This window comes from Periophthalmus magnuspinnatus, chromosome 20, assembly GCF_009829125.3.
Source record: "Periophthalmus magnuspinnatus isolate fPerMag1 chromosome 20, fPerMag1.2.pri, whole genome shotgun sequence".
Taxonomy (NCBI): Eukaryota; Metazoa; Chordata; class Actinopteri; order Gobiiformes; family Gobiidae; genus Periophthalmus; species Periophthalmus magnuspinnatus.
In genome coordinates this window covers 17,421,582-17,449,493 of record NC_047145.1, presented here as the reverse complement: position 1 = coordinate 17,449,493, position 27,912 = coordinate 17,421,582, and the positions used below count along the sequence as shown (strand labels likewise).

At 39.3% G+C, this 27,912-nt stretch overlaps 1 protein-coding gene across 2 annotated transcripts; it reads left to right on the top strand.

Moving 5' to 3' along the window:
- The first annotated feature begins 19 nt into the window (after window positions 1–19).
- jph1a (junctophilin 1a) lies at window positions 20–26,979 on the top strand. Of its 2 annotated transcripts, XM_033985934.2 has the most exons (7): window positions 20–81; window positions 166–624; window positions 2,866–3,634; window positions 16,984–17,102; window positions 23,864–24,582; window positions 24,674–24,770; window positions 24,841–26,979. In XM_033985934.2, exons 2-6 carry the CDS (start codon window positions 246–248, stop codon window positions 24,752–24,754), a joined length of 2,067 nt encoding a protein of 688 aa, XP_033841825.1. In that variant the 5' UTR covers window positions 20–81; window positions 166–245; the 3' UTR covers window positions 24,755–24,770; window positions 24,841–26,979. The 2 variants fall into 2 exon arrangements, with proteins under 2 accessions (XP_033841825.1, XP_055085930.1); XM_055229955.1 differs by having other exon boundaries at window positions 42–624.
- The last annotated feature ends 933 nt before the right edge of the window (window positions 26,980–27,912 follow it).

Below are 27,912 nucleotides of genomic sequence, written 5' to 3'. Positions count from 1 at the left end.
CCTGTGTTCCGCGGCGGCTCTGTGTCTGTCTGTACCGCTCTCTCAGTGGGCGCAGCGGGGGGAGACGAGCAGCAGCCTCCGGTAACGACCACCAGCAGCACTAGCATCCCTCACACTTACTCTGTGACAATGCTCAGACTATCATATCATCTATTGTCTTCTTAGTCAACACCGTTTCCAAATTGGACCAGAGCGACACCCGTGTTCTGTGCGCTCCAGGAGAGCTGCGTCTTGTTCATATCTGAATGACGGGCGGACGGTTTGATTTCGACGACGGCGGCACTTACTGCGGGGGTTGGGAAGATGGAAAAGCCCACGGACACGGCATATGCACCGGACCCAAGGGCCAGGGGGAGTACGCCGGCTCCTGGTCCCACGGCTTTGAGATAGTAGGCGTGTACACCTGGCCCAGCGGGAACACCTATAAGGGCTACTGGTCTCAGGGCAAACGGCATGGTTTAGGCGTGGAGAATAAAGGCAAGTGGGTCTATAAAGGCGAGTGGAGTCATGGCTTTAAAGGGAGGTACGGCATCCGGCAGAGTCACAACACACCTGCCAGATACGAGGGCACCTGGAGCAACGGGCTGCAGGACGGGTACGGCGTGGAGACCTATGGAGATGGAGGTAAGAGGAGCAACAGTCTCATTAGCCACTGTGTTTTTAACTTGAGTGTGCCTCTTTAACTGTGATGATGCATTTTGCCATCTGATAGGAAGTTGGTGCTGGGTACTGCGTAATTTGATCAATCACATCTTTACAGCATGACTTTTACCTCTGCCCTCTACTCTACAAGTGAATGGTATGCTATAGATGATGCTCAGTGTCTCACTTTAATGTATGTTTACACACCAAGCATATGGAGCTGAAGGGTATACTAAAATAACCTGGTAGTAAAGTTGTAAAAGCACAATACAACACAGTACAATACAATACTAAACTGTTTAACAAAGATTCTATTCACAGTCAAACTAAGATGGAACTGAGAACTATTTTAATTACAATGTCATTTAAAAAATATATATATTATACTTTCAAAAAACAGTCTTAGTATCATTCTCTTTGCAACTTCTCATATGTCTGTGGGAGGGGAGAGTCCAGTTGCCAGCTCTTCTGGCTCTGTGCCTAGTCCAAAGGGAAAGTGGAAATAAGAGCAAAGCAATTATTTCTGATCCAAGTCAGTTCACATTATCACCTGAGTTTACACATTTGAAACCACCATTCACTTACCGATATCTCCAGCTGAAATAAAGCTTTGATACATTGCATTCCTACAAATATATCACTTGATTGATAGTGACATGTGGTTATAAAACAGAGGTAGTTATGTGAGCAGCAGCACTGACAGCGGCCGCGTGGTGTTGAGTAAAAGCCTTGGTCACAGATGAGGCTTCAAGCGACTAGGGTTTGTGATCAGCTGATCCCAGTGATCTGCTCAACATCTGGCCGTCTGACTCTGCCACATCATGAGAACTCGATCTGCTTGCTCTCCAAATTGAACTGCAGCAAAGAGCCAATGTTAATCTCGACTAATTTATCTTTATGCACTCCAGCCATGACTTCTGATTGTTTTCGCTCTTAATCTGGCTATTATTGCTTATTTTGTAGCAGTCAGTCGGGTTGAAGTGTTGGACCAAAAGACTTTATTTCGAATACAAGTTGCCAGAGCTTGGCAATTTATCGAATTAGAGAAGTCTTCAGCCAGTCCTCTGTCAATAAAAGCATGTGGTATGGAGCAGAGTTTGGAGGAATAAATTGGGCTATTTTTCTGTTAAATTGCAGTGATTTGCAAGTCTTGTTAATAGTCATGAAATCAATAGTTAAAGTTTTTGTTTTTTTTTTGTTTTGGAAAAGACAAATCAGATTGAAAATTGAGATTAATCACTGTGAGGATTTTGTTTTATTTTTTTGCCATATTGTGCTGCCATACAAGCTTCCATTGTGTTGCATTGTTGTGGATAAATATATAATAATTAATGAATAATTCCACTCATGACTCACCCTGGTCCCTGTTGTGCGGGATAAAGATGTTTTCCTGCTCTCAGCTGCTTGGAAATAGAGTGATTTTCATCTTGACTAATGCCAGGTTTCAGTGCTTTCCATACATCAAGGCAAGGGAAAAAACAAACATTTTATTATTGTCTTTATACAATAATAACTTTACACTGCCGCTGCACAGTCTCTTTTGTGTTTCTTGTGAGGAATTGTGCTGACAAATGCAATGCTGCTGGGGGCCTGGTGACTGTGCAAAATTGAGATGATTAAGTACTTTTTACTAAAGTGCAAAAGTATATGCAGTAAGCTGTAATATTCTGTGTAATGTAGTTAATACAAGAACAGCATTCACACATTCACTCATGTTGCTTTGGCTGTCATTCCATGTGCGGATTGTGCGTTGTCCTGGCAGCTTGTGTTGTCACTGCTTCTTCCTGGAACTCATTGTAATGGAGCAAATGGTTAGACTAGGAATCAAGGCATTGTCAAACGTGCTTCTTGTTGCACTAATGTTTATGTAATATGGGACAGTAGTAAGATAGAATGTAATAGTATGTATAATCTAAAACATGCACAATAAGCCAGTCCTCCAGTAATAGTCCCGGGTGCTGCACTGCGGTCACCCACAGCTCCTGACCACTTGTCTCAGCAGGGGCATTAAAGGATGGGTTAAAAGCAGAGAACATATTTGCGTATAGGGTCATTCGTTTTGGACTGTGGGATACTAAATAATGAGTAATACTTCTAAGAGTTTGTCGTAAGACGCAGCACCCATTACTCAGATGGTTTAACCTTGACAATGTCTTCACCTTGTCTCATCTCTAGGTTCTGTAATGAATGCACAACCCTAATGTTTCCTCTTTATTTCCTCAGGCACTTATCAGGGCCAGTGGATGGGTGGGATGCGACATGGCTACGGTGTCCGTCAGAGTGTCCCGTACGGAATGGCCACTATCATCCGCTCCCCTCTGCGCACTTCCATGGCCTCTCTACGCTCTGAGCAAAGCAACGGCACGGTCCTCCATGACCTGTCCTCTCCCGGGGACACGCCAACTGGCAGCCGTGGCGGATTCGTCCTCAACTTCCACTCAGACTCAGAGGTCGTCACGGGTAAAAAGAAGGGCCTTTTCCGCCGGGGCTCTCTGTTTGGAAGCCTCCGACAGCTGCGCAAGTCTGACTCCCGGACCTCCATCTCCAGCAAACGCAGCTCAGCACGCAGCGACGCCACCATGAGCCGAATCAGCTCCAGTGATGCCAACTCCACCGTCTCCATTGGCGACGGAGAGCTAGCCGACGAAGATCTACCTCTGGAGGATCACGTGGACGCCACCACCACCGAGAGCTACATGGGCGAGTGGAAGAACGACAAACGCAATGGATTTGGTGTTTCGGAAAGATCCAACGGGATGAAGTACGAAGGGGAGTGGCTAAACAATAAGCGTCATGGTTACGGGTGCACGGTTTTTCCTGATGGTACTAAAGAAGAGGGGAAGTACAAAAACAATGTGCTGGTGCGTGGAATAAGGAAGCAGTTGATTCCTCTTAAGAACCCCAAAACCAAAGAAAAGGTGGATCGGGCCGTGGAGGGGGCGCAGAGAGCAGCCGCTATCGCCAGGAGCAAAGTGGAAATAGCTGCTTCCAGGTAGTGTATTCATCCACACTAGTAGGGCTGGGCGATATTGAAAAATGAACCTCTCTATGTTTTATCACCCTATAATGATATCCGGGTCATATTTTTCCAGCCAATTGGGAATGTGCCAAAACCTGCCTGTAATGTATTGTTTGAGATACAAGTAACACACAAAAAGTACATGGCCTAGAATATTAAACACAAAAGTGAATTAATCAGCTTAAATCATAAAAATGTTGTTCTTTTTTTTGTCTTGTTAGTGCACATTGTGTCAAACGCACGGTCACGTCATAAATATCGCTTTTATATCCTTTATTTGACTTTACTTGATCACCCTCTATTTGTCCGGTGTGAACACTGCACACATAAGTCAGTCGCACTAGCGTTTAAGGCTTGACTTGTTTAAGTGGACTTTGAGGACCACAGCACTGCCCTTTACTTCCTGTCATCAGTCTGTGCTTCAGTGTGGCAATAGAGATGATCCACAGTTACTACTCTCCACTCATATCTGTCTTTCCCCCAGAGAGCGCTCATCCTTGTGTGTGTGTGTGTGTACGTGTGCTACTGTGTGTTGTAGAGTTGTGCCTCTCTGTGAGTTTGAATGCTGTAAGTACTAAAGGTAAACCCACTCTCCTGCCACTCGGTCTCGTGATGGCAGTGCCCCCCGCTAAGTGCCGCTCTGATGTGGCATCTGCTCCAACAGGTGGATGAGACGTGACCTTTTTATTTAAAGCTCCCCCTCCTGTCAGGAATGCAGCATCACTTTGACATCCTCTGGTTTCAGGGCATCAGGGAATAATTAAAATAACATGAGCGGAGGGATCAAGACTATTTTTTCTTCCCTATTTTTGACAAAGTAATACAGTACCTTTGAACATCTCTGGATCCAAATGAATGCATTTTATAACATACTTGAATCAAACATCCATCTAAAACAGTTCAACCATGTTTACTGGTGAGGCTGGATTTGTGACCCACACACTGTGTTGTACATCAGTAACTGTGCTACAGGAAAAAACAACAGGTTTTGACAATGTGCTGTTGCTATAGAAACGGGAGCCATAATTTTGGAAACTTTCATTCTCATAGACCTACACAGAAAAAAGTGTACTCGGTGAAATACATTTGCATTGTAATCATAGAAAATAACAGTAGATGCTTTGTTAAAAAGCTCACGGTCTTTTTTATAGTAGTCTGTATAAAGTATAATGAGTTACATAAATATTTTAAACCTGATGCCCTCAGGTATAAAATGCTCTGTTCAGTTCTGTCCATTTCCCCAGGTATAGGACTGGCACAAGGAATTTTGACTCATTGTAACTACACTCAATATTGCATTTTATTTATTTATTTATTTACAGTTTAATATAAATTATTTAGGTATCTTTTCAATAGGTACATCTAATCAAAGCTCTTACAAGTTACAAAACAATAATAGCCAAATTGCTCCTTTTACAATATCTAGTGTGTGGAACGCAGTAGAGGCTTTATTCTGACCATTTCAAGGATATAAGGCATTACATAATGGTTGGATTTAACATAGTATTAATACGGCAGCCATAGAGAAAAGCAAACAAATATGATGATGTCAGGCAGCATTCTGTCAATGGAAGGGTTAAGCAGTCTATATTTAGAAAGCATGATATTATGAAAGAAATGGTGAGTGAGTGTTGTTGTTTTGCAGAAGTGCATAAGACAGATTCTATTCACAGTGAAAACAACACACAGCTCGATACAAAATACTCAGGAAATAACATCGAAAGCTCTCAAGTATTTGCTGGATACTGTGAAACCAAATTACTTCTTGGTTTAAGTTTTTGTTTCGCTTGCCAGCTTGTTCTTACAATCTCTTTTTCTCATTTAATCGTGTAAACTTGTTGAACAGCATGGCACACTGCACGTTACATAAGATTCATTATACAGTCCTGGTTGGAAAAAAGGAAAAGCCACTGGTATTGATCGCGTTAGTCACGTGACCAGCGGACCCAAAGGGGATGTGGGCAGAGTGTTGTAGATAGAGACGGTGAAATGGATTGGATCAGTCTGTCAGTGATGGAGGATTTGCTGAGCGAGAGTCTTGAGAAATGAGTAGAATAAAGAGAGATCACAGAGTATTTCCCATGAGTATTAGAGGTATGATCACTCTCTAAGGGGGAGCTATGTCAGTAGATGGCTAACTGCATCCTCCCTGTCTCCCTGCGGTTTGTGGTTCTTATCTGTCAAGAATAAACATTTGAGAGTGGCCGTTGTACCGTGGGAGTGGTCTGTGGGCAATGATAAGTATACAGTTCACATTTTAAATCTACTTTAAAGCTCTTTACTAGTGACACAATAACATGGCTGTGGATTAGAGTTAAAAGATATTATGTAATGCATTGTACGGCTGGTGGTAACTCGCTCATAGCCAGACGTAAATGTTATCGCTGTATAGGATCTAACATACGTCACATGGCAAAGTTAAGAGTTAATACAATGAAAAACTTCAGTTTGCATAGATGAGAGAAAAAACGCTTTAGTATAGTCTACATTACACATCTCGGCTTCTAATGTTTAAATTACACAGTGTGCTTTTGGTCTGTCAATCTTTCAAAACACGCTGGGCTTTACACATCATCCAACTTTCAAATAAACCTCCCTATATTTAATTTTTGCACTCAGCAGGGAAACTTAGCAACTTGATATATTGGACTTTGGCTCAAGCCCACAGCAGCCCACACTTCAGGATACTGAGACATGCTCCTCTGTGCTGTACACGCATGTGCTTAATCAGAGCATGTCACACTACACAGGGACACCTCACCTATCTTCACTCTGGACTGCACAGACAAACATATCCAGTGTGGGGGGCTCTGCGCGAAGCACTGACTAAATAAGGCAAGGCATCAGTTGGCTTATCAGCAGTAGCCAGGAATATATTCATCCCAGCACTGATATAGCAGCCACCATCTCCTCATCCCATCCTTTCTGCTCTGTATCTGAATCAGGGCTGAACAATTTGGGGGAAAAAATCATTAATAGTGCTAGCATTTTTTTCTGATAAGCCTTGCGAATAGATTTGTGATTTATTTTTCTGATTTATTTCTGACTCATTTCATTCGTCTTAATAATGAGACTATGTTCTAAGTTCACATTTTAAAAGCATCACAAAGAATTGACAAAACGGATGAAATATGACCTGAGAATTACATTTTAGTGCCAGATCGTTCAGAACATGTTTGTATAGATCTTAACTACAGAGCTAGCAGTTTTAGCATTTCCGAATAACACAAGATATTTTGTTGTTTGAGGAGGACCTTCAAAAATTGCAGCCAAATTTGCTAATTGCGTTAATTCAAATTGTGATTAACATATAACAGAATATAACGGAAACAGAAAAGATGCGTATGTTTAGATATGAGCTTGCATTTGGCAGAGGAACAGAGCGTGTGTGGTGCTTGTGGGTCCAGGCCCTGCTTGTTTGGCACCTGCTGTGGATGACCTCAGCCATTCAGCACCTGGCCTTTCTGTTCAGTTATACAGTGCACTGCATGAGAGTGAATAGTCCCAGCCAACACAAGGAGGAAGCATAGAGGGCTATAGGGAAATATGGTAAATGGTCTTAAGGACAATTTCAATCAGCTTTCTTTATATATAACAAGGTTTAAACGTCCTATATGATGTCGTGAGCTTTAAGTCATGATATAATGTTGTTACCTCCTTAAAAACAGACCTGGAGTTGTGTTTTCTTTCATTTACACATGTTTGAGTAATTCTTTATTATTAGGCTGTCTACATCTCCAAAGCTCAAAATGCTTTGCTCCACCTTGTGATGTCATGAAGTGGTAGTTTTCAAGTAAACAGCTCCTTTTACCTTTAGTTCAGCAGAGACTGGCCATTCCAGGGCTAAAATTATCCAAGTGATTCTACTGTAGTGTTTTCTGTTTGAGACAAGAACTCATTGCAGGGTTTGTGTGTTAAACATGTGTGAATGAAACAAAACACAGCTCCAGGTCTTTTTGTGATGAGGAAACAACATTATAACATAGATTAGAAGATAGCATAATATGGGCCCTTTAAAGCAAAACTACCAGCTTAAACAAAAAAAAAAGTCATATGTGCACAAAATTTAGAAAAAAAAGGATAGCTTAGAATAATTTGTTATATTTCCTTGTGTCGTTTCAACTGACCTGTGGATATGTAGTTGTTAATCCTTTTCTTCTGGGACTAAAGTACTGTTTTGTAAGCTCTCCTTTTTAAACTTTTAAGTTCTCAATGAGAAAATTCAGACCGCTAATTCTAAGGCTGAGCATCTCCCTAATGTAACGCTGATTTAACGTGACTGCCCTGTGTCCTGGTTCTGGTGCCTTCCTCTTCAATGCCTTGGGATGACTGAGGTATTACACAGATATTTGTTATATTGTGAAACATGTCAAATCTGTGATGCTTTCTGTTGATGAATCTGGCTACCACAGTCAGTGCAGGGTAACATTTTGAACAATCACTTATCAAAGCTAGATGTAGTAGTAAGGGTTACAGTAATTATAACTTACCACATCATACTGTATATTTAACTGTGCCACCATATTTGCTGCAGTCTGATGCTGTGACGCAACTGCTGACAGAATCAAGCATTGGAGCATGACACATGACATGAACCTGCAGAGACGCCCCCACATGCACCTCGTATTATCTCTACCAGTAACAGCCATGGCTCCGAATGCCGCTAGTGCATAGGCCTAGCTAAAAATACTGAGCTGATGCAATGGCACATGCATCATGTGTTAGTCATAAAGTTTTTCAATATACCACTGTGTAATCCAATTACAGTAACAACTTTATTCCAATCTCTCCATTGTGATATCTTTTTTATCAGATGACAGGTGGTAGATTTGAGCCATAATTTGAGAATGTAAAATATTGTGCACTATGGAGCCTAAAGGTAGCAGACTAGTATTACTCCCTGCTTTAAAAAAATAAAAAATAAACAGCTAAGGTATACCCAATGATAATAACACTTTTATATTTAATCAAATATTGAAATCTGAAAATATAGTGGCAAGGCAAGGAAATGCAAGTTTATTTGTATAGCACAATACGTACACAAGGTAATTCAAAGTGCTTTACAGAATAAAAAAGACATTAAAATCACACAATAGTGTTTATAATTTCTCATAATTTCATATTTTATTTTATCTTATTAGTCAAATGAATAAGAATTGTACTTGTGGACCGAAGTGACTGTCCACTGTTAAAATAAACAAAGGATCCATGGCCTGTTTGAATTTTCCGCGTTGGTGACTTGTTTACCAAGTCTCCGAGTAACCCCATGATCAATTCCTCACCTCACCATTTCTTGTTCGTCTAATATGCATTGTGTACAAGAAAAAATATATAAATCTTTAAAAATAGAGTAACTAATATAGGCTAATATAGAACACATCACAACATTGCATTTTCCTTATATGTCTATACTCACTTAGGAGGAAAAGTCAAATCTAATACAACTATAAAAAGGCCAATGTACTTTGATTTAAACTTGATGATCAGCTTGCAAGAAATTAAATTGAAAGAGAGCGCCATCCAAAACAGTTTGTTCAGTTTCTTGGCGTGAAAAGTGACAAGAACGTACCATCTGTGTGGACAAACAATAGGGATCATTACAGAGACTGACTGGTACATTTTATGAAAGCTTTGCTAGTTTGAGGTGTGAGGAATTAGCAAGGATGTCAAAAAGAAAACAGCCAAGGATCATCATGTAAAAGTCTATTTTATCAGTTTTCATCATAGGTTTTAGATGAAAAATGAGCACTGTTTTCATAGCAGTTAACAGTTCAAAACAAAATACAGTATTATCTGATTATAATGGGGAAAGTACTCAAAATGGCGCCTAGAGGAAGCTGAAATCCATGAATTTGTATGCAATATTACATCTCCATTCATCAAACGGACTGTGATGCATTGCTTTGTGTTAATTGCACAGATACCATTGGTTAATAGTAGTTCCAATTGATAATATTTTTGAATACCCTTCCCATGTACTGTCATAACGAGCACATGCACATTATACACTATTCACACACTCCTGTCTCTGAGGGTTTTATCGCACACATGGGTCTCCCGGGAATCCAACAGGCATTTGGGAAAAACCTCAATGAGCTTTTGTTGTTGTAGATGTGTAATGTGGTGAAATTAATGAGAATAAATCAACTATACTGCACTGCTAAGAATATTTAAAAGTGACGTACCTGATTTCTACTGCCTGAAAAGCGTGAACGTATTTGAAAAATTATTTGCAGTGGTACAAACTTATTCCTCACTTTCCTAATTCATTCCCAGCATCCTAATTATTCACTGCACTAAGTTTATAAGCGCTTTCCCAACTTTCAAAGCTCAGAGTGGACAGTAATACTAAAACAACTAGCATGCTAACAGTGCGCTAGACTTATTTAATACTTTGCGGATGACAGAACAGCTGTGGTCGCAAAAAACTCTTATGTGTGTCATCAGAGGAACCTTGATCAGAAAGATATTGATAGTGCTTGTAACTGCAGGAAATGTGAATATTAATAGTTTTGTTTTAGAGGACTTGTAGCTGAGTATTTTATGTAAATTTACACTTGCACCGGAATCTTCGAGGCAACTTTGTGAATTTTTGGTCCATCCTTGCAGCTGCTCTGACCGGCCAGATGGGAGGCTGCGCTCAGGCCAGATGTTCCCCAGTTTGACATTTTAGATTTATTACTCGTGATTTTGCAAACATATTCTTTTTCACACATGCCGCTAGATGGACTGTGACATTTTATAATCCTGTTTCCATCACTTTTCCATCAGTTTTTAGTAATGCATCAGCTTATGTTTAAAAGCTGGTTATATTACAGAGATAAATGATATGGTTCATAACTTGGTACAGTGAGAGTAGTCTGTGAAATGTATTTCAATTATGTGAAGGTTGCATCATGGTTTTGAGCCGTTGGCAGATATAACCTTATGCTAATGCTTCCTTTTGGCTTTGCGCTGAAAAGGAAATTGATGGTTGTGTGTTTGTTATTGTGCTTGTGCTGTGTGTTACGCAGACAGTGGGATGAATAGTGCAGGAGATTGGAGAAGCGAGAGCACAGGCCATAATTAAAACTATCGCTTAAGCTCAAGTGGTTGCCAGGCAATCTGACCTTTACTACAGGTTCAGAGCTGGTTGTTGTGGTGAAATAATAAACAGTTAAATCTCTTAATTTGGATTGTTATTAAATTATTATAAATGGAAATACCTTTATCTTAAGCTTATTTTTTTATTCCTGAAGTTGTTTTCTTATAGTCAGTATTTGTCAAAAATCTTTAATATTTGTTTTTAAAAATGACAGTTTCCCCACAGTTGTGTATATAAGATGTATGTTTTGTATTGTATTGGTGAATTATTGAACTGCTGACAAGTCAAACATGTGTTAATGGGCCTAGGCTATAAGTGACAGTGAAGATGTTATTCAATTCGTCCCCATGGGCTCTAGTATTCTCAGACTGGGCTAGATTCTAGCATCTTAATGATTGCCCTGACTCTACATGATATTTGCACCTAATCTATGAATTAGCAATAAAAACTGTGATATAATTCAGACTTGCTTTGAAGCATTTACAAATTCAAGACGGACCAGATGTCTGTTTGGACAGCTCGCTCGAGTGTGTCTAGTGGTTTCCATGGTTACAGCCTCATCATTATGGTTGTCATGTGAGCCATTTGTTGATTTTCTTTAGCATTAGATGAGACAATCTTATCTTAAAATGCCATAGAGCTACAGGCTCTCATAAAAACAGCTTAGTGAAGTTCTGAAAGCATAATTTTGTGTACACTTAGCATGAGACTATAATTAACAAAATTAATGTTATTTATAAAGAAAACTGATCCAAGACTAGACCATGGCTGCACGGAGAGACTATTTGAATCATGAATATGACAGCCTGCCATGTATCCATTATTAATATACATAACACAGGCGTTCATTGCAGCCCTGCGATAGTTTAGTGCTTCTTAACCACATTACAGTGAGATTTCTTTATATAAGACAGACAGCAGAGCGGGGTTTCAGTCGGCCCCACCAGACCTCATTATGGCACCATTCACCCAGGGTGTTTTCAAATTGTATGCAAATTTCAACCACATATTCTTTCTGTTGAGGGATATGTAAATGAGATTAGTCAGCCATTTGTGAGGAAATGTCTTTTTTACTCAGGCAAAAAGCCTCTAAAATTTTCTTAAGGTTAAGTTAAGCACACCAATAATGCTTCAGCAGTTTGCCTTGCACACATATAGCAAATAGTTTCCATATACATGTGGAAAATGGAAGCTTAAAACCTGGTGAAGGCTAATATTTTGCATACAGTTTGGTCTGACCTTTATAACAACCTCTTTGTCTCTTTAACAGCGTGTCGCCTGCATTCAAAGAGGCTGTGTTCACATGAATGAGCTCTGAATTTACTTTTCTCATGTCATAAATTACATGAAAAATACTTTTAAACACTTCTACTCCTTATATGAACTCTGATTCAGTGTGGTCCATGCTGCCCTCCCTCTGCTGTCTGTCATAACTGTCTCAGCTGTGGCTGTGCCTCACTCTCGTGTTGACATAAAGAACACAGAGCTGAGGTCTGCATCCCTTTACCCTTCACCACAAACATGGGGACCATCTCAGCACAGGATTCACTGCCACGTGCAAATATAAATACTACACATTATGATTTAATATTTAGTATGCTATAGTATAAGTATTTAGTATAAAATGTATGTTCATATAGTTGTTTGCAAGTGTGCATTAGAAAACTTTCCAAATCCCAAGTGAGTGAGATAAAGACTGCAAAGAAATATTTAAGGCCAATGTTATAGTACTCACATGCTTTTAGACCAGTCTTTCCCCTCAACCTCTATTCAAACTGTGACAGCTCTATTCTGTCATCATCAGTGCCACTTCTGTCTTCCTCCACTCCCTGTCAACTATTACTTGTACCCTGCAATTGTTTACCATATTGTCTTGTCATGTCCAATTGAGTCAAATAGCAGCACTTGTCAATCATTGGTTCTTTTGTGCAGGCTCATAGATGCATTCTACAAACCTTGATGTTGTATTATTCTGGACATGTCTTTGAAATGGGTAATGGAATCTGAAATACTTAAGCTCCTTTCTCGTGAGCGACTCGTAACATCCTCATTATAGGCCTATACTTCCTCTGCTACAGTATGTCTTGTGGATAAAGTTAGCTTATCGTGCGAAACCAGCTGCCCTCTTCCAATTTAAATCCCCATTCCCTGGCAGCTATTGTCGCCAGCACTGGTTACATGAGCCCAGACGTCAACTCGAGAATATTTTCTGCATAATTTCAGTGTGAATTTTAGCTAACCACTAATGGTGTTAGTCACGCTTGAGTAAGTCTGAATTAGCAGGAGCCTTTCAATGGAGGGACATGGGAGACAACAGGCATCGAGCTAATATAACATGATATGGGAGTGTAGGGGAAAACTGATAGCTAGTTTAGAGCATAGTTGTAAAAAAAATAACATTTTTTGTAAGGCAGACAAAGCTTGATTATTTATTCTGAATAGCAGTACCAGTTTTGTCTTGGTCCTGGTGAATAAAGGGTCTTGTAGTTCATTAAAAACATCTGTAAAAACATGCTTATTTTAAGGAATATATTGGAAAAACATGCAAAAAATGAACTGAAAATCATGATTGGTGAATATGAGGGGGGTTTTTTGTCCTATATTCCAGGTTTAATTGAAATCTAGCAGTTCTAGGGTGGTCTTTGCTGTGAAAACTTGAGAAATAACTGTTCTAATCCATCTCTGTTCAATTTAACTCCTACAAAGGCTATTGTTGAGTGTTTGGCACAGAAACTGGTCCCTTCAATCTCATTATTGTATACTGTAGTGGTCAGCGATTTGGGCAGGGGAGGGGTATGATGATGAGGAAGACGAAGATGAGGAAAGTGGCAGTGGGGGTGGAGTAGATCTGTGTCAGCACATGTGAGGGAGGGTATAGGCAGGACAGGCAGGCTGGAGAGTGATGGACCGAGGCTGGCCCTGTAATGCAAACCAATACAAATACACAGACATACATGCTGAGTACTGGGGACTAGGCTTACAGAGGATGCAGTACACAGCATGAGGGAGCTGCTCTGAAACTTAAGCCACAGTAAAATTAGAGCGGCAGCGATGCATACCTCAGCAGTTCAAATACCCAGCACAGGCCAGAAGCTTGCACTCTCTCCTGTTGCATTTTTAAACTTTATTTTTTGCTCTTCCCTTGCCTTGTCCTCATCCCTTATCTCTTCAAAACATATTGCAGTGTCAAAACAAAGCTGCCCTTTTCATGCAGGCCTGTAGCATTTGCATGTATCACAGCTTATGTAAGCAGATGGTCAATTCAAATGCACCCATTTTACTAGAGGGCTGCGGCTCAGGTGTTGTTTTGCATTTCCCCCAAATCAAAACAATCTTTCAATCACTTACTGAATAAATACACTGTACATCTGTGAGAATTTGTTTAGTAAAAGTAGTTGCTGCTTTACAGTTTGGAACTTTTATTACAAGTGTATGTTAAAAAAAGTGATTGCAATGCTAATAGTATAACTCCAAATATTAGAAGTCAAAGAGTATTTTTGTCTGTGGTGTAATCAATGCAGTGGTGTAGTGTATTTGTGCAGAAACCTAAGACAAACTCATACATACAGATGGGTCAAAGGCCACGATCCGGTAACACAGTCAGCTCCTGAGGCCAGCAAAAATAAGACTCAGTAGAGCATAAAGAAAGAAAAATTAACAATTAGTTGACTAAGAATGACTCAGGCTTTGTATCCACTTAACTGATACCCCAACTATAACTTCTAAGCCAAACTCCTTCATTAAGTTGTTAAGCCTGAACGATAAAGTGTAACCAGCCTTAGTGTTGAGCAAGTGATACATTAGTTTAATTATACATATTACTGGGGTTGCTGTCAGAGGTGGAACGTAACAAAGTAAATTTTAGTTATCTGTACTTTACTTAAGTAGATTTTAAAGTGGATACTATTATACCTTTTATTTCACTGCATTTGAGAGCAGGTATCTGTACTTTCTACTCCACTACATATTTGAACGGGACTGAAAAGTGTCTGAGGGCTGCTGAAAAGGCTGAGGGTTTACTTTTAACACATTCATAGTTTGAGGAAACAAAATATACAAAATAAGAAGAAAATTCAACACAGTTCTTTATCAAAATCACTACTACTCAAGCTTTCTTAGATCTCAAAATCTGTGTGAAATACTTTTCCTTTTTCCTTTTTAAGCACATTTTTAAACAGGTACTTTAATACTTTCACTTGAGTAGATTTTTCATGTGATACTTTTACTTGAGTATTTCTTTGTTCTGGTGCTTGCACTTTTGCTTAAGTAACAAAATTGAGTACTTCTTTCACAAGTAGTTGTTGTAATACTAACATTTGTAACTCAGTATCAATACTATAGTAATTTTGATATCACGACCATTTTCAAAAACAGGATATTATTTTGTACCAAGTAATAGTAATTTCCTGAATATTTATTTCACATGGTCTTATATTTTTTCTGACATAGATATTTTTTTTGTTTTTTATAATTTCGGTACTTGTTCAAAAGTATCTAGTTTTGAGTTTTAATATAAATTAGTATCTACTTTTTGACAACCTGCCCTACATAAGACACATTGTTATTGATATATCTTTCGACAGATTTAAAGCGGTCCATCTCCCCTTCACATGCCTACACTTCCTCTGCCTCCCTCTCTCTCACACTCCGCTCTCTCGCTTGGCGTCCAGCTCCATCACACCTCTGCTCCCTTCTTTTCTCTGCCTGCCCACCACCAGACATTTTATCTGTCCTATCTGGGAACGGCGTACGCCTTTTCCTGTAATTTCTTAACTCCACCTCATCCCCTATGTCCCACCTCGATGTGTTTTATGGCCTCTACTTCCAGTCAACTGCACGCTTCACAGCTTTCAAAAATAGATGTCTTTATGTTGGTGTAGTAAATGTCTGCGGTAAACAAGTGACCGGGAATGTTTTAGGAGGTAAGAACAAGGAGCAATGGAGTGTGACATTCCTAAACTGGAATTTGCCTGTGCAGCTGGTCAGAGATCGAATGGGCTTTCTTTGTCTCCTGGTTTGTTATTTGCGGAGAAGAAAGTGTCACATCCTTTTGGCACTATGGGCTTCATTCATTCATGCATTTATATTTTCAAACAAGATGGAGTTTGATTGAAAGGGCAAGTGCGGCACAGAAAGTAAGCTCCGGAGGGACGGTCTGCTGTGATTGGTCATTCAAAGTCATAAAGTTTAAGAACAGGGTTATAAGTAAGGTTGAGGATATTGTTAAATTGACTATTGTTAATCTCGTAAAAATTTTGTTTTTAATTGTTACTCATGGCAACAGTCCTAAAATCTACGTTGTCTCTTCTGTCCCTCAGGAGCCTACAATTTAGCACCCATGGACCTTTTAGATAGATCTTAGATACATCTTGTGGAGAGTTGCGTAGAATAAAATGGAGTTAATACATGGATGAGTAATGAACTAGCTACACTGGTGAAGATTGGGGCAAAGCAATGGTGAGAGGTGGAGGGGAGGGAGATGGATGAGAGGGATTAGACAGGACACCATACAACAGCTGTCAACATTTAGAGTGATACTTATCAGATCAGAGCAGGCTGTTCTGCTCTGTCATATGTCCCTAATCACTATTGATTACTACTAATTCTCCCTATACAGTCACCAATTCCTTTTAATCTAACTTCTCTATTCCTCGTATGTGTCAGCCCTACTGAAAGTGTAATATATGTCTCAGAGTAACTTTGCTCTTAGGTAGGATTAATTAAGGCTGTTAATTAATCTATTAGCTAAACAGTTGAAACTAAAAAAATGTAGTTTAATGTAATTTCCTTGGTCATAAACAATACAGACTTTTAATCATTGCCATTTTGCAAAAAATATATATATCTTTTCAAACACTGTAGCCTCTGATTAAAAAGTCCCAGCATGTAATTGACCTCGATCTTGATTCAAATTTGATTAATTGCACATCCATAATTATAGTGTTAGATGTGTATTTGTTCCATTTGGAAAAAGTTCAGATTTCAGTCAGAATCACCAGAAAAAGTGTGATGTTATTCCTGTGAAGTTCCAAATATGATGGAACGATCCAAAATCTAATCCAAAATGTTATTTACTATAAGGCCTCTCATTCTCCTACACACCTACATGAATGCATTTGTGACCCAATAGTCACCTCTTAGCATGTCATTAATGTTGTAGGCTATTCTGGGAAAGATGATTGTTGTTCACATAAATGTCTGAATTTTTTCATATGTTTTCCTCTTTGTGTGTCTCCAGAACGGCCCATGCCAGGACAAAAAGTGAAGCTGCAGATCAGGCATGTATCTCAGCGGTGCATGACTCCGAAATCGCCAGATCAGTCGCCAGAGAGCTCTCCCCAAATTTCCACCAACCAGGTAAGACCCATAGACTGTATATGTAAATGGACATAGCTAATCCTCTAGCCACCGCGGTACAAATAGGAAGTGAGCCTGGGCACGCTTCCGGCTCCATCAACTCCAATTCAGTTTGTATTGAAAAACTGTCTCCCCTTTCTCCATAACTGCTGCTGTCAGGCCTTTGGGCTTTAAATGATTGTATTAACCCTTAGTCCACTTCTTAATAGAGTCTATGGTAGCACACAAAGCAATATATTAAATTAGCCAAAACAGCCCTGGCCCTTGTTGTCTATTGGAATATAACCTTTTCACTGTTTTCTTCCATGTTTTTAGTAACAGTGCAGAGCCAGGTGCTTGTTGAGCAATGATGTTTGCACTGATTTAGAGTTGTTTACATAGGCCGTGCCTAGTCAGGGATACGCCGTGTGATGGGGATAAATGCTACAGATTGTTCTTCGGGGATAGTAACAAAACACTACAGGGCTACTGGGGACGATTTCAACAACATAAAGGATGGCTTTGTTTGCATTTTGTGTCTCCTGAGATTAGTCAGCGCGGTATTCTGGGACAATGTTTTTAAAGACCCATTGTAACAGTATTTAAGGCCCCTGGATTTAATCAATGAGAACTTTAAACAAATCCATAATATGAAGAAGTTAGGAAAAAATCCAAAATTCCATCATAAATTTGTTTCTGTATATTTTTTTTTCAATTACATAGTTAGGTATATGTTCTATTAGCTTCCATGGTAAACAACAGTAACAACAGTAGATTACTGTTATTTGTGTACCCTTTATATAGACAGCATAGGCGTTTTATTTAGAAGTTTACTAGGCAGTAAACAATGACATGAATTTCAATGAATGGACAATGTTGCCACTTTGTTTAGGAGGTGTGAAAGTGCCATACTTTTTCTGTTTGTTTATGTGTAGCAGCTTCACGTACTGCTCTGTGCAATACATATTTTTAGCCCTATGATCTAGCTGACCTTGGGCATTTGCCAGAAGCTACTTGAAAATAGTGGGTGACAAATAGATGGACAATGGGTTTCATTCAAATCATGTCCCCGGTTTAAGCCACTGACAGCGCGCCATCAGAGAGAGATGCCCGGTGATGAGTTGTTGTTGTGGAAAACTTCAGTCATGCATCAGTCCTTATAAGTCACATCATCAATGAGGGAGTAAGAGATGTTGTAATAAAGTGCAGCGCAGGGCGACACTGGAACCGTAGTATCGCGTAAGTGTGTCTGAGTCCAGCCAGACAGGCACCTGCACTCTGTGGCCAAAACACTTTCCATAAGATCACCTCACAGGTACAAGAGGGACTATTGGGAAATACTTGCATACAATTGAGTTTTTTAAATGATGTTATGACCTCAAGTGACAGCAGTAGTTATAGTGGTAGCCATCAGCATAATAATACTAGTTTATTGAAATGAAATAATAATAGATGTGGCTAGGTCAGGTTACGATAACACATTTTAAGGCACGATATATTCCTAATATAATATTGAAACTACTTTATGCTTGTGACACAAACAAATGTTTGAATGTACAGTATCATTAAAAGATATGAGTAACAACAAATTAATGCAAAACTTAGCCATAGGAGTTACCTTTTCAACCCTCTGAAGCTCAAATCCTATCATATTATAACAAAAATAACAAAAAAATCTCCACATTATTGCAAAGAAACTATATACAGAAAGACTGAGCCCCAAAATATATTGATCCAGCTATCAAATATTGAACGATAAATCGATATAGTAATTATCATGACAGGCCTAGATATGGTCATAGCTATAGAAGTTGTATTGTACTGCACAGTATACTAATTACTCAACTCAATTACTTACTAACCTACTCAATAATAACATAAGTCAATACATTTGCTCATACATTTATGGTCTTTTTATCATTTAGTACTGACATTTTATTTCCTACCTTCATCATAAATCAGTTATTTCCTTATAAACTGCTCTGTTTACCCACAAATATTTACCCTTATTTTCAGCTTCCTGGGATATTACGCTAAATGACACATCTATCCGTTCCCATTCTTTATTCACTAGTTAAAACAAATTTTAAATACCAAAACCAAACCAAAATGCAAACATACATTTTTCTGTATATACTGCCTGTATGTAAGGACTGAGATCTTAAACCCCTGTTTGTAATTGGCATGTCAGACTCATAGCAGATTAGCACTTGTTTCTACAGGGTGAACTTCAAAAGCTACAGTGGGTCACAGAGACCAGGGCCCTGACCTTTATGATTGGTTTACATACAACACCCTGGCAGGGTGAGCAGCGAGGGTGAGAGGGGACGGGCCTATGGGTGACGTTCATTGGGCTATTTTTGGGACTGATGCATCTGATGGAGACATAGCTGAAATCCTTACGTACTAAGAGGGCTCTGTGCGGCGCTACAGACCAGCTGTCCTTTCCTTCAGCCAAATATGAGAAATTACACATTATTAATGTCAAGGAGCCACAGTGTGGATTTAGGGAACCAGAGGAAGCCATTACGTTTTATGCACATATTGTAAACCCATGTTGTATTTTATGCAAAGTTCTATAGGAGCAGGTACCTTTTTTTTTGTCACGGTAGACAGAAATGTTGCATGTTTTCATGGGTTTCAGCTTCCTGATATATGCAAGATGATGAAGATTTTTCCCTATTCAAAGGTTATAATTGTTTTAAATAGTTAATAATCACTATGGCAACGATCCTAATTTCTCATTATTCCGAAACCCATGGATAGGTTTTACTAAATAACAAATGACCCAAATCATAATGGAAAAACATAGCTTCACAGGAATGTTTCAGGCTTAGTAACTACTAAATTAATTGGTTTGAGAGTGATGGTTAATTAAGTAAGTTAAAGCCTGAATATGTCCTGTTTTATTAAGGCTAATTAAGGTGTAGTCATTATAAAGTGTTGGCGTCACATTTGCACATATGTGATTTTGAACTCAACCCAGACTTGGTTTTGCATAATGGAAACTGCACAGGAAGACAGCGATTACACAAAAAGCCACTGTAGCCTCAGACAAAAGGTGCCATATTTGCATGAACACATGAGAGCGTAATGTGTATGTGGACGTAATGTGAACAATAACAACTCCCCTCTGCCCATCTGCCAGCGCGAGTAGGAGGACATAGAAGAATGGAAAGAGACACAAATTGAGTCATGAATCTTAAATTTAACAGTGCAAAGAACATGCTGAGATAACAACCCACAGAACAGCTTAATAGACGCTCTTTTATACAGCAGACTGAACACGATACTGAAGCTTTTAAAACCAACCATCATTCACTCATTTGTAAAATGTAAATGATACGGCATTCTTGTATATTTTTATGATAGTCAATGTAAGTTGGAATAGGTAGTAGCAGTAGTAGTAATAGTAATAATAGCAAAAGTAGTAGTAGTAGCAGCAGCAGCAGCAGCAGCAGCAGCAGCAGCAGCAGCAGCAGCAGCAGCAGTGGAAGTAATAATAGTAGTAGCAGCAGCAGCACCAACATTCGGCACCGCAGCAGCAATAGTAGTAGTAGCTGTAGCAGTAATAGCAGTAGTAGAGCAGTAGTAGCAGTTGTAGTAGCAGTTGTAGTAGCAGTAATAGTAGTAGTAGTAGTAGTAATAGTAATAGTAGCACTAGTAGTAGCAGTAGTAGCAGTAGTAGTAGTGGTTGTTGTTGTTGGAGTAAGATAAAGATCTGTAGGTGTACTGGTAAAACTAGTGGTAGAGTTGGCACTAGACATGGTGCTAATGTTACTATTCAGTTGTAAAAACATACTTGTAATAATCTTTAAAGTAACTGTGGTAATGATGCTATAGTTATTTCAAATTTGTGTTATTGGTTTTGGCCGTTGCTTTTACACATGCTCGAAACTCTTATTAATTACTTTCAAAATACTTTACTTACTTTACTAGCACCTTTGCATCTTTTACCAGCGCATACATTTGATATGAGTCTCTGTATGACATGTCACCTAGTATTGAAATAGTTACTCATTTGTTTTTGCTTTCCTATTATGAAGATGTTATCAAAGCAAGTCATTTAACTGAACTTGTCATCATTGTAGTGACCAAGCCCTAGATCTGTTCTTCTCTTTGAGCTCAGAGACACCAGTAGTAAACCAGTGCCGGAGCAGATGTGATAACTGTACGATGTCGACCCCCATTACAGATGCTCCATAGAAGGACACCCCCCACCCTCTTTTCACCATTCATATTAAGGTCAGGAGGGGTTAGACTGAGTGCATCCAATATATGAGGGCTAGGAGTTCACTGGGGCAGAAAATGTGCCATGGATTAAGATGGAGAAAATAAGTGCTTTTTATGTTAACTATAATACATTTTACAATAGAGTTTTATATGCCAAGTTCCAGATCGTGTGTTTTTATATCGCTATTACCCTTTCATAGTGACTTATGATTAGGACATCACAAAAGCCTATGCACATAATCCTCATTTGTCATTTGGTTAGTAGTATTAGTTGATATTAGTGTTGTCACAATACTAAAACTCAATTTCGATACTAAGGAATTGACTCAATACCCAATACTGATTATGATACCACAGTGAAGACAAAATGTGCTCATTTATATTCATTCTGATGAGGCTGGAAATCACACTAAAACTGTTCAGGGAAGGTCAAAGTTTGTTGTGTTAATGTGATTTTTGCAGATCTAATACTTGCGCAAATGAGTATCTAGTGTTGGTATTAGTTTTAGTAATGATTTTTATCTGATTTTCAATATCCTAGTTCATATTTTTGTTTGTTTTAGGGCATGTTTGTAGCATGTGGAAATTATGTGTTTTCCTATCATTACTCTACTAACTAAATGTGACTATATCAGTATCATTGGATGTAAGTCTGTCTCAATAATAACTTATTGTTTAATACATAATAGATGGAACAGTATTTATCGAGGGGAATTTTTTCTTTGTTCTGTTTGAAAAAAAATTGTTATTTTTCTGTACTATGATAAGATTTAAGCTGTAGAATGTAAAATTATAAACTTCTGTGACTCATTATATAGCAAACCAATTACTTAAGTGGCGCACTCTGCTATTTATTTATTGCAGGTTTAGTTTTATCGTTATAGTTTTTGAGGATAATTCTGCTTTAGGATTTGGTTTCAAAATTATCATTCATCATCTACTTCAACAATATATCATGCTTGAAATGTTTTTATGGTGACAGGCCTAATTGGGTGAACTGTATTATATTGCTGTGACGTTTTGGGCCATAACTTTTCTTGTTTATTTTGGTGAAACTGCACGGACTGTTTGATGCTCATATGAAAGGCCGTCTTTAGAAAGCTGCAGACTAAGTCCACTTGATCAATGCTCGATGAAAGAAACACCAAGCCCATTTGGGTAATGGAGTCCCAGAACATGCTCCTGCTGACCGGGCAGAATTCCTCTCTGAGCACTTCTGTAATAAATCTCACTCATCAGGGGAGGATCTTCACATGCTAAAATATCTGCCGCCATAGCTGACATTGACCACTGTACAAATGACAGTGTTGAGCCCATATTCTGTATTGGATTGAAACACAAGGGTATGAAGGGTATTTATGCAATGATGGCAGGGTTTAGTTTGCTTTGGAGTTGTTGTTGTTGTTATTTTTATGTGTGCCAATAAAATCTCTAAAGAGTCTTGACCGAAAGTGTTGCTGTTACCAAGTTAGAGTCCAAACTTAAGGCGAGCAGAATATCACACAAATATATTAGTGTTGTTTTTGTTACTTTATTGACCCCTTGTGGTGAATATTTGAGTTTCTGATGCACTGAACTGTTTAAGATCAGACTGAAACCCCACCTCCCTGGATATCTTAATGTTTTATTATTCTTTTCCTGTGTATATTATTATCTGTAAAGCTGAAGTTGTTTTTTAAATGCGCTATATAAATAACATTGAATTGAATATTTTAACGGCAGATGCAATTCAAATGATCATATTGATGTGAGCGCCATGATCCCCGGGTGATGCGAAGCCCTGAACTCGAGGCCATGGGATGACTTTAGGATATATATATATTTCTTTTAATTAGGATCCTGTATTTAATTAACTTTATAATAGATAACAGTATTTTCTATAAGATTTGGTCAAATAGCATGACAGACTACTCAAATAAATGTAATTAAACCAGTCGAATGGCAAATTTGGCGGTCCTGGTTTGGGAGCACGTGTAATGCTCAAACAGTGGCTTAATATTATTCCTATTTTCCCACCACTTATGATTGTTGCAGTAATTGTTGACAACAGCTCTTTTAAGGAAAACAACAGATAGTGAGGCATGATAGAGATCAGCCAAGGAGGTGTCCAATCCCTGGATAGTGTGACCAAGTATGAATCAGGCTATTTATCTGTGCCTTTCTCTCTGTACAGGTGGGGATAATCTAAACTGTTCTATCAAGAGATGAAGGGCGGATAAAAAAATTGTATTTCATTTAGATAATCTTGCTGTTGGATAGTGGCCCTGGCTCTAAATCTTTTGTGGCATTATTGAACTTTCTTTGAACTCCAATTTTGCCAAAGACTGTGGTACACCATACAGTCAGCAGATTTTTTTTCAGGCGGGCTGCCCAGAATATTGAATAAAAATGTCTAAAAAAGCTATTTACAAAATGAGAGAACAATAAAACCGCATATTTCAGCTGTCTGGACCCTTCATTCAATCTAATTTTATGAGGGAAATATGTAATCGTGTCAACCAGTTTAATTTGTAAGTTCCTAACATGGCGTTCTCTTTTGTCTTTTGCAGGGCCGGACTACTTGAAGCAACCGAGTAAAGAACCCGTGGAAATCAAAGAAGTCCCAGTTGAAAAGCCGGAAAGAAATCCAAGAGATTCTCCACACTTTTACCGCAAAGGCACCACTCCTCCGCACTCCCCCGTCACCAGCTCCACCGGCACTCCTCCACCCTCGCCCCACTCCGGAAAAAAAAAGGGCCAGATCGCAAACAGCACCAGCCGCAAAACCAGCAAGGATGAAAAGTCCTCCCGCAAGGTGAGCAAAGAAGAGAAGACTGCGCAGAAAACCAGCAAAGAAGAACGGCCCAGCAGGAAGTTGAGTAAAGAAGAGAGACCAACAGTACTTGATGGTATTGAAAGTCAAGCAAAAGCGCCACCGAAACCTGCCAAAGTCCAACAGCCCGCACCTGCACCTGCCCCTCAGCCCCCCACTGTCCCGGTCAATGGTCAGCTTCATGCAGAGTATCACAGTTATTATGTCAAAACTCCCACAAGGCTTCCACCGCCCCCTGACCCCGAGGAAGACCTTGACGAAGAGCCCAGTGCCCTGGCTCTGGCCCGGATGCCCCCACAGCCTCCCAGATCCCTTACCACTCCTATCCCAAAACCAGCCTCTCTCCGGGACAGCAAGAGTGATCCAAAACTCAGGAAGCAAGATTCCCTCAAGCCAAAGAGCCTCGCTGACACAAAGAAAGCCAGTATGGAGCTTGCCGAAAATGGAGAAGAAGCAGTTAAGCATTGCAATTTTACATTTATTTTTGTTTCATGTCATTAGATTTATTTCAGTTTCTTTCTTAAATATTTCATGTTTTGTCTTTCAGGGTCCTAACTCTATTCTTGTTGCTATGGTAATGCTGCTGAATATTGGCCTTGCAATTATATTTGTTCATTTTCTGACTTGATGACACAATATCGGAGGTAATCTTTTAACTTTTAAAAGCTGATCATGATTCATACATGTAATAAATGAAAGTGCTTTATGTTACAGTGAGCACCGTGGCAACCGGTATGGTTGCATCAGCGGCCTTGAAAATGGCGCCAGTGAGGCACAGGGAAGCCGCAGAGTGTTTGGGAAACCGCAGAAGAGACCACTGGAGGAGCTGCCTTCCACCTGGCATGGGCCACTTTTGAAAAGGCCAGTCCCTGAATTAGTGCTATCTTTGGCCCAACTAAAAGCTGAGCTGTCTACCAAGATCATAAAAAAACATTTTAAGTATAAATACAAAGAAAAAGAGTTTAAGGAAAAGCAGTGTGCTGATCCGCCTTGGCAGATAAAGTGGTGGACCGGTGGACATTGCTGGAAAAGGACAGAGATGCACTTTTAGATGACAGGAGCAAACAGCTGCCTTTCTATTTTACCATCTGACGTTTTGATGGGGAGACGTGAGCCCCGCGCCGGAGCAGAGGAGGGCGGGCTACAGTTGCAGTGTGCTGGGTTTGGGACAGAGCAATTTCATATTCAGAGAACAGAAACCATCATAGGCGCTCAGTCAGAGCTAGCACTATCCAGTCTTATCTGTTTGTCATCCACACGGTTTTCTCAAGCTCTTCCCACCCAGGACACACTGCTATGCACTCCCATGCATGGTATGGATTCAACAGGTTTTCATTGTTGTTCTGAATGTGGGGTACCGGCCGTCATTCACTTGTAGTGGAAATGTCTGTTATCAATTGCATTCATTCAAATATTTATTTGAGTTCATGAATAAAAGTGCAATGTATGTTTTATTTTTAACTAAAAGTCAATATTTTATTATATTTTGCCAAAAATCGACTGTATAATACAAGAAGAAATGTCTAATTTATTTTGTGGGAGAAATTTATTAAAACATATTGTGGATACATTTTAATTTCAAATTTATTGTTAAGCTATAAAAGCAAGTATATTCTGTGAAATAATGAAACAAATGTCTTATTATTTATTGACGAAGGATACATGTGTCATTGTACTGTTAATACATGCCAAAAGCACATGGCTTGAATTTCTTTATTTGTTCTTTGTGCTTCATCACCACATGGATGCTTTAGCGTCAGGCCCAACATCGCTAGCATGTTTAGAGACTGGCTCAACACAGTCCTGTGTACAGTGAGTTTATTCAGGTGTGTGTGTACAGGGGGGAGAGGGGGGAGGGGGAGGTGGAGAGATGCCTTTATGTCTTTAAGCGAAGCTGTTTACCTCAGAGAAGAGACAGTAGTGAGATCAGGGGAGAAGAGACAGTAGTGAGATTAGGGGAGTGGGCACGGCAAACAAGATGCAACTTTTGTCTTAATTTAGTTGTGTGTGAGTTTGATTGTGGCCATCCGGCTCTCAAGTTGTAGCTGGCAGTAGTCTTTGTTGCAGATATGGCATGATATATTTTTATTTTTAGAAATGGAAAAATACAGGCTGTTATTGCTACAAAAACTTTTGTTTTAGATCATTAATTTTGCTCATTGTATTTTTCCATTGCTCATTGTAAAAAGGGCTTTAAAGGGGCAATGTTAAATTTACCTTCTAAACTTGACTGTTGTTAAAATCGGGCACCATGCATCAGAATCACTTTGAAATTTTGCCAGAGTAGAGCCCATAGTGGTAGATGCAAGTCAATATTTTACATGTGTATTTTCTCTCTATTGTATGAAATCCTGCTGCTATTGGACTCAATGGCACTCACTGTAAGAGCATCCACCATGTTCAAGACCATAGGCCATAATCATACCATGTTCACTGAATCAAAACCTGTCAGTGGGTTATTTTCCGAGATGCATCAGTGCATGATGGAGACCTTTATATTATATAGATAATTCTATACTGTTTGTATGGATTTTTACAGAGCACAATTCAGAATCTGGTATGAGTTGGTATTTTTCTAACTATTTGCACACCTGTATTTTGAAAAGGGATATATGAATATTGTTTGTAATTGATAATGTAATGCACATGATTGTGGAAACTGAAAATACTTTATTTCTGGTTGGTATAATGTTTGGGCTATCAAAGAAAACGATGGATGTTATTTGTTTTAGTAGCTATTGAGGATATGGGAACTGCAGGTGACTTTTGATATCTCAAGGCGTATGATACCCCACTGATTTGTGCAAAGTCTTTGGAGAGGTGTATAACAATAAAAATGTTATGCCTAACTAATACTGCTTCCTATTTTGGGGTCTTCTTGAATTTAGAGACTGATAGATGTCAGGATTTTCACTTGTCTCAGGGGAACATTTAAAATTTCAGGCTCATGTTCAATTCTTTGTATTGCAGAAGCTCCATTTGGCCTCTGAGCAATGAGGATGGCCTCCCACTGACCTAATCCTAATGAGATCCCGAGGGTAACGCCTGGGCACCAAACCAAAGAGCGGTGTGGGTGCTGGTGGGCGCACTCAGGCAGGTGTCCTGGTTTGTCCCGGGTCGGCCTGTACTGTTTCCACAGATGATCTACCCTGGATTAGTGTCGCGTTACAGCAGCAATGGCACCTGGCTGGAATCTGCAATGCAATGTCATGCACTTGCTCTGCCCTCTGCCCCCTGTGACTCAATGAGTTTTGATAAGTTGTTCTCTTAATATAAACTCATCATAACACATTTCACGCAGACAAGCGTTTACATTTATAACCGTGTTTATTACCAATCTGACAGTTACCTATCACATTACTTTATCCATGACATATGGAGGAAGTAGCATCTACTGTCTCAATGCTTAAAAACTTCATCTAGGCCTTAAGTCCAACCTGTCAGTAATCGTGTAGAATATCAGTTACTATTCTAATACAGAGGAGCATGTTGGAAAAGGTTAGGTTGCCTCATCTATAAGTGGTTAAATATAAACCAAAACCTTATTAGTCTTTCATATACATTTTGTGTTTTTAGATTTGCAGAGCATCTTTCACTCTGCTAAATGTCAGATGTTCTTGTTGAGAAGTGTCACTCAGTCACACAGTTCCTTCCAACTGTATAATGGTTGTAAATGTATCCTACACAAGATTTCACAACATTTCAGAAATGAAACACAGATCACCAACTCATCTCGCTATGGCGAATTAGCATGAGTTGTCACTTGTATAAATGTAACTGTCCCTC

Coding starts and splice junctions, on each gene's coding strand:
- jph1a (XM_033985934.2), top strand. CDS start 246: ATGACGGGCGGACGGTTTGATTTCGACGACGGCGGCACTTACTGCGGG. Junction 3,635..16,983: donor GTGGAAATAGCTGCTTCCAG/GTAGTGTATTCA, acceptor GTGTGTCTCCAG/AACGGCCCATGCCAGGACAA. Junction 17,103..23,863: donor CCCAAATTTCCACCAACCAG/GTAAGACCCATA, acceptor TGTCTTTTGCAG/GGCCGGACTACTTGAAGCAA.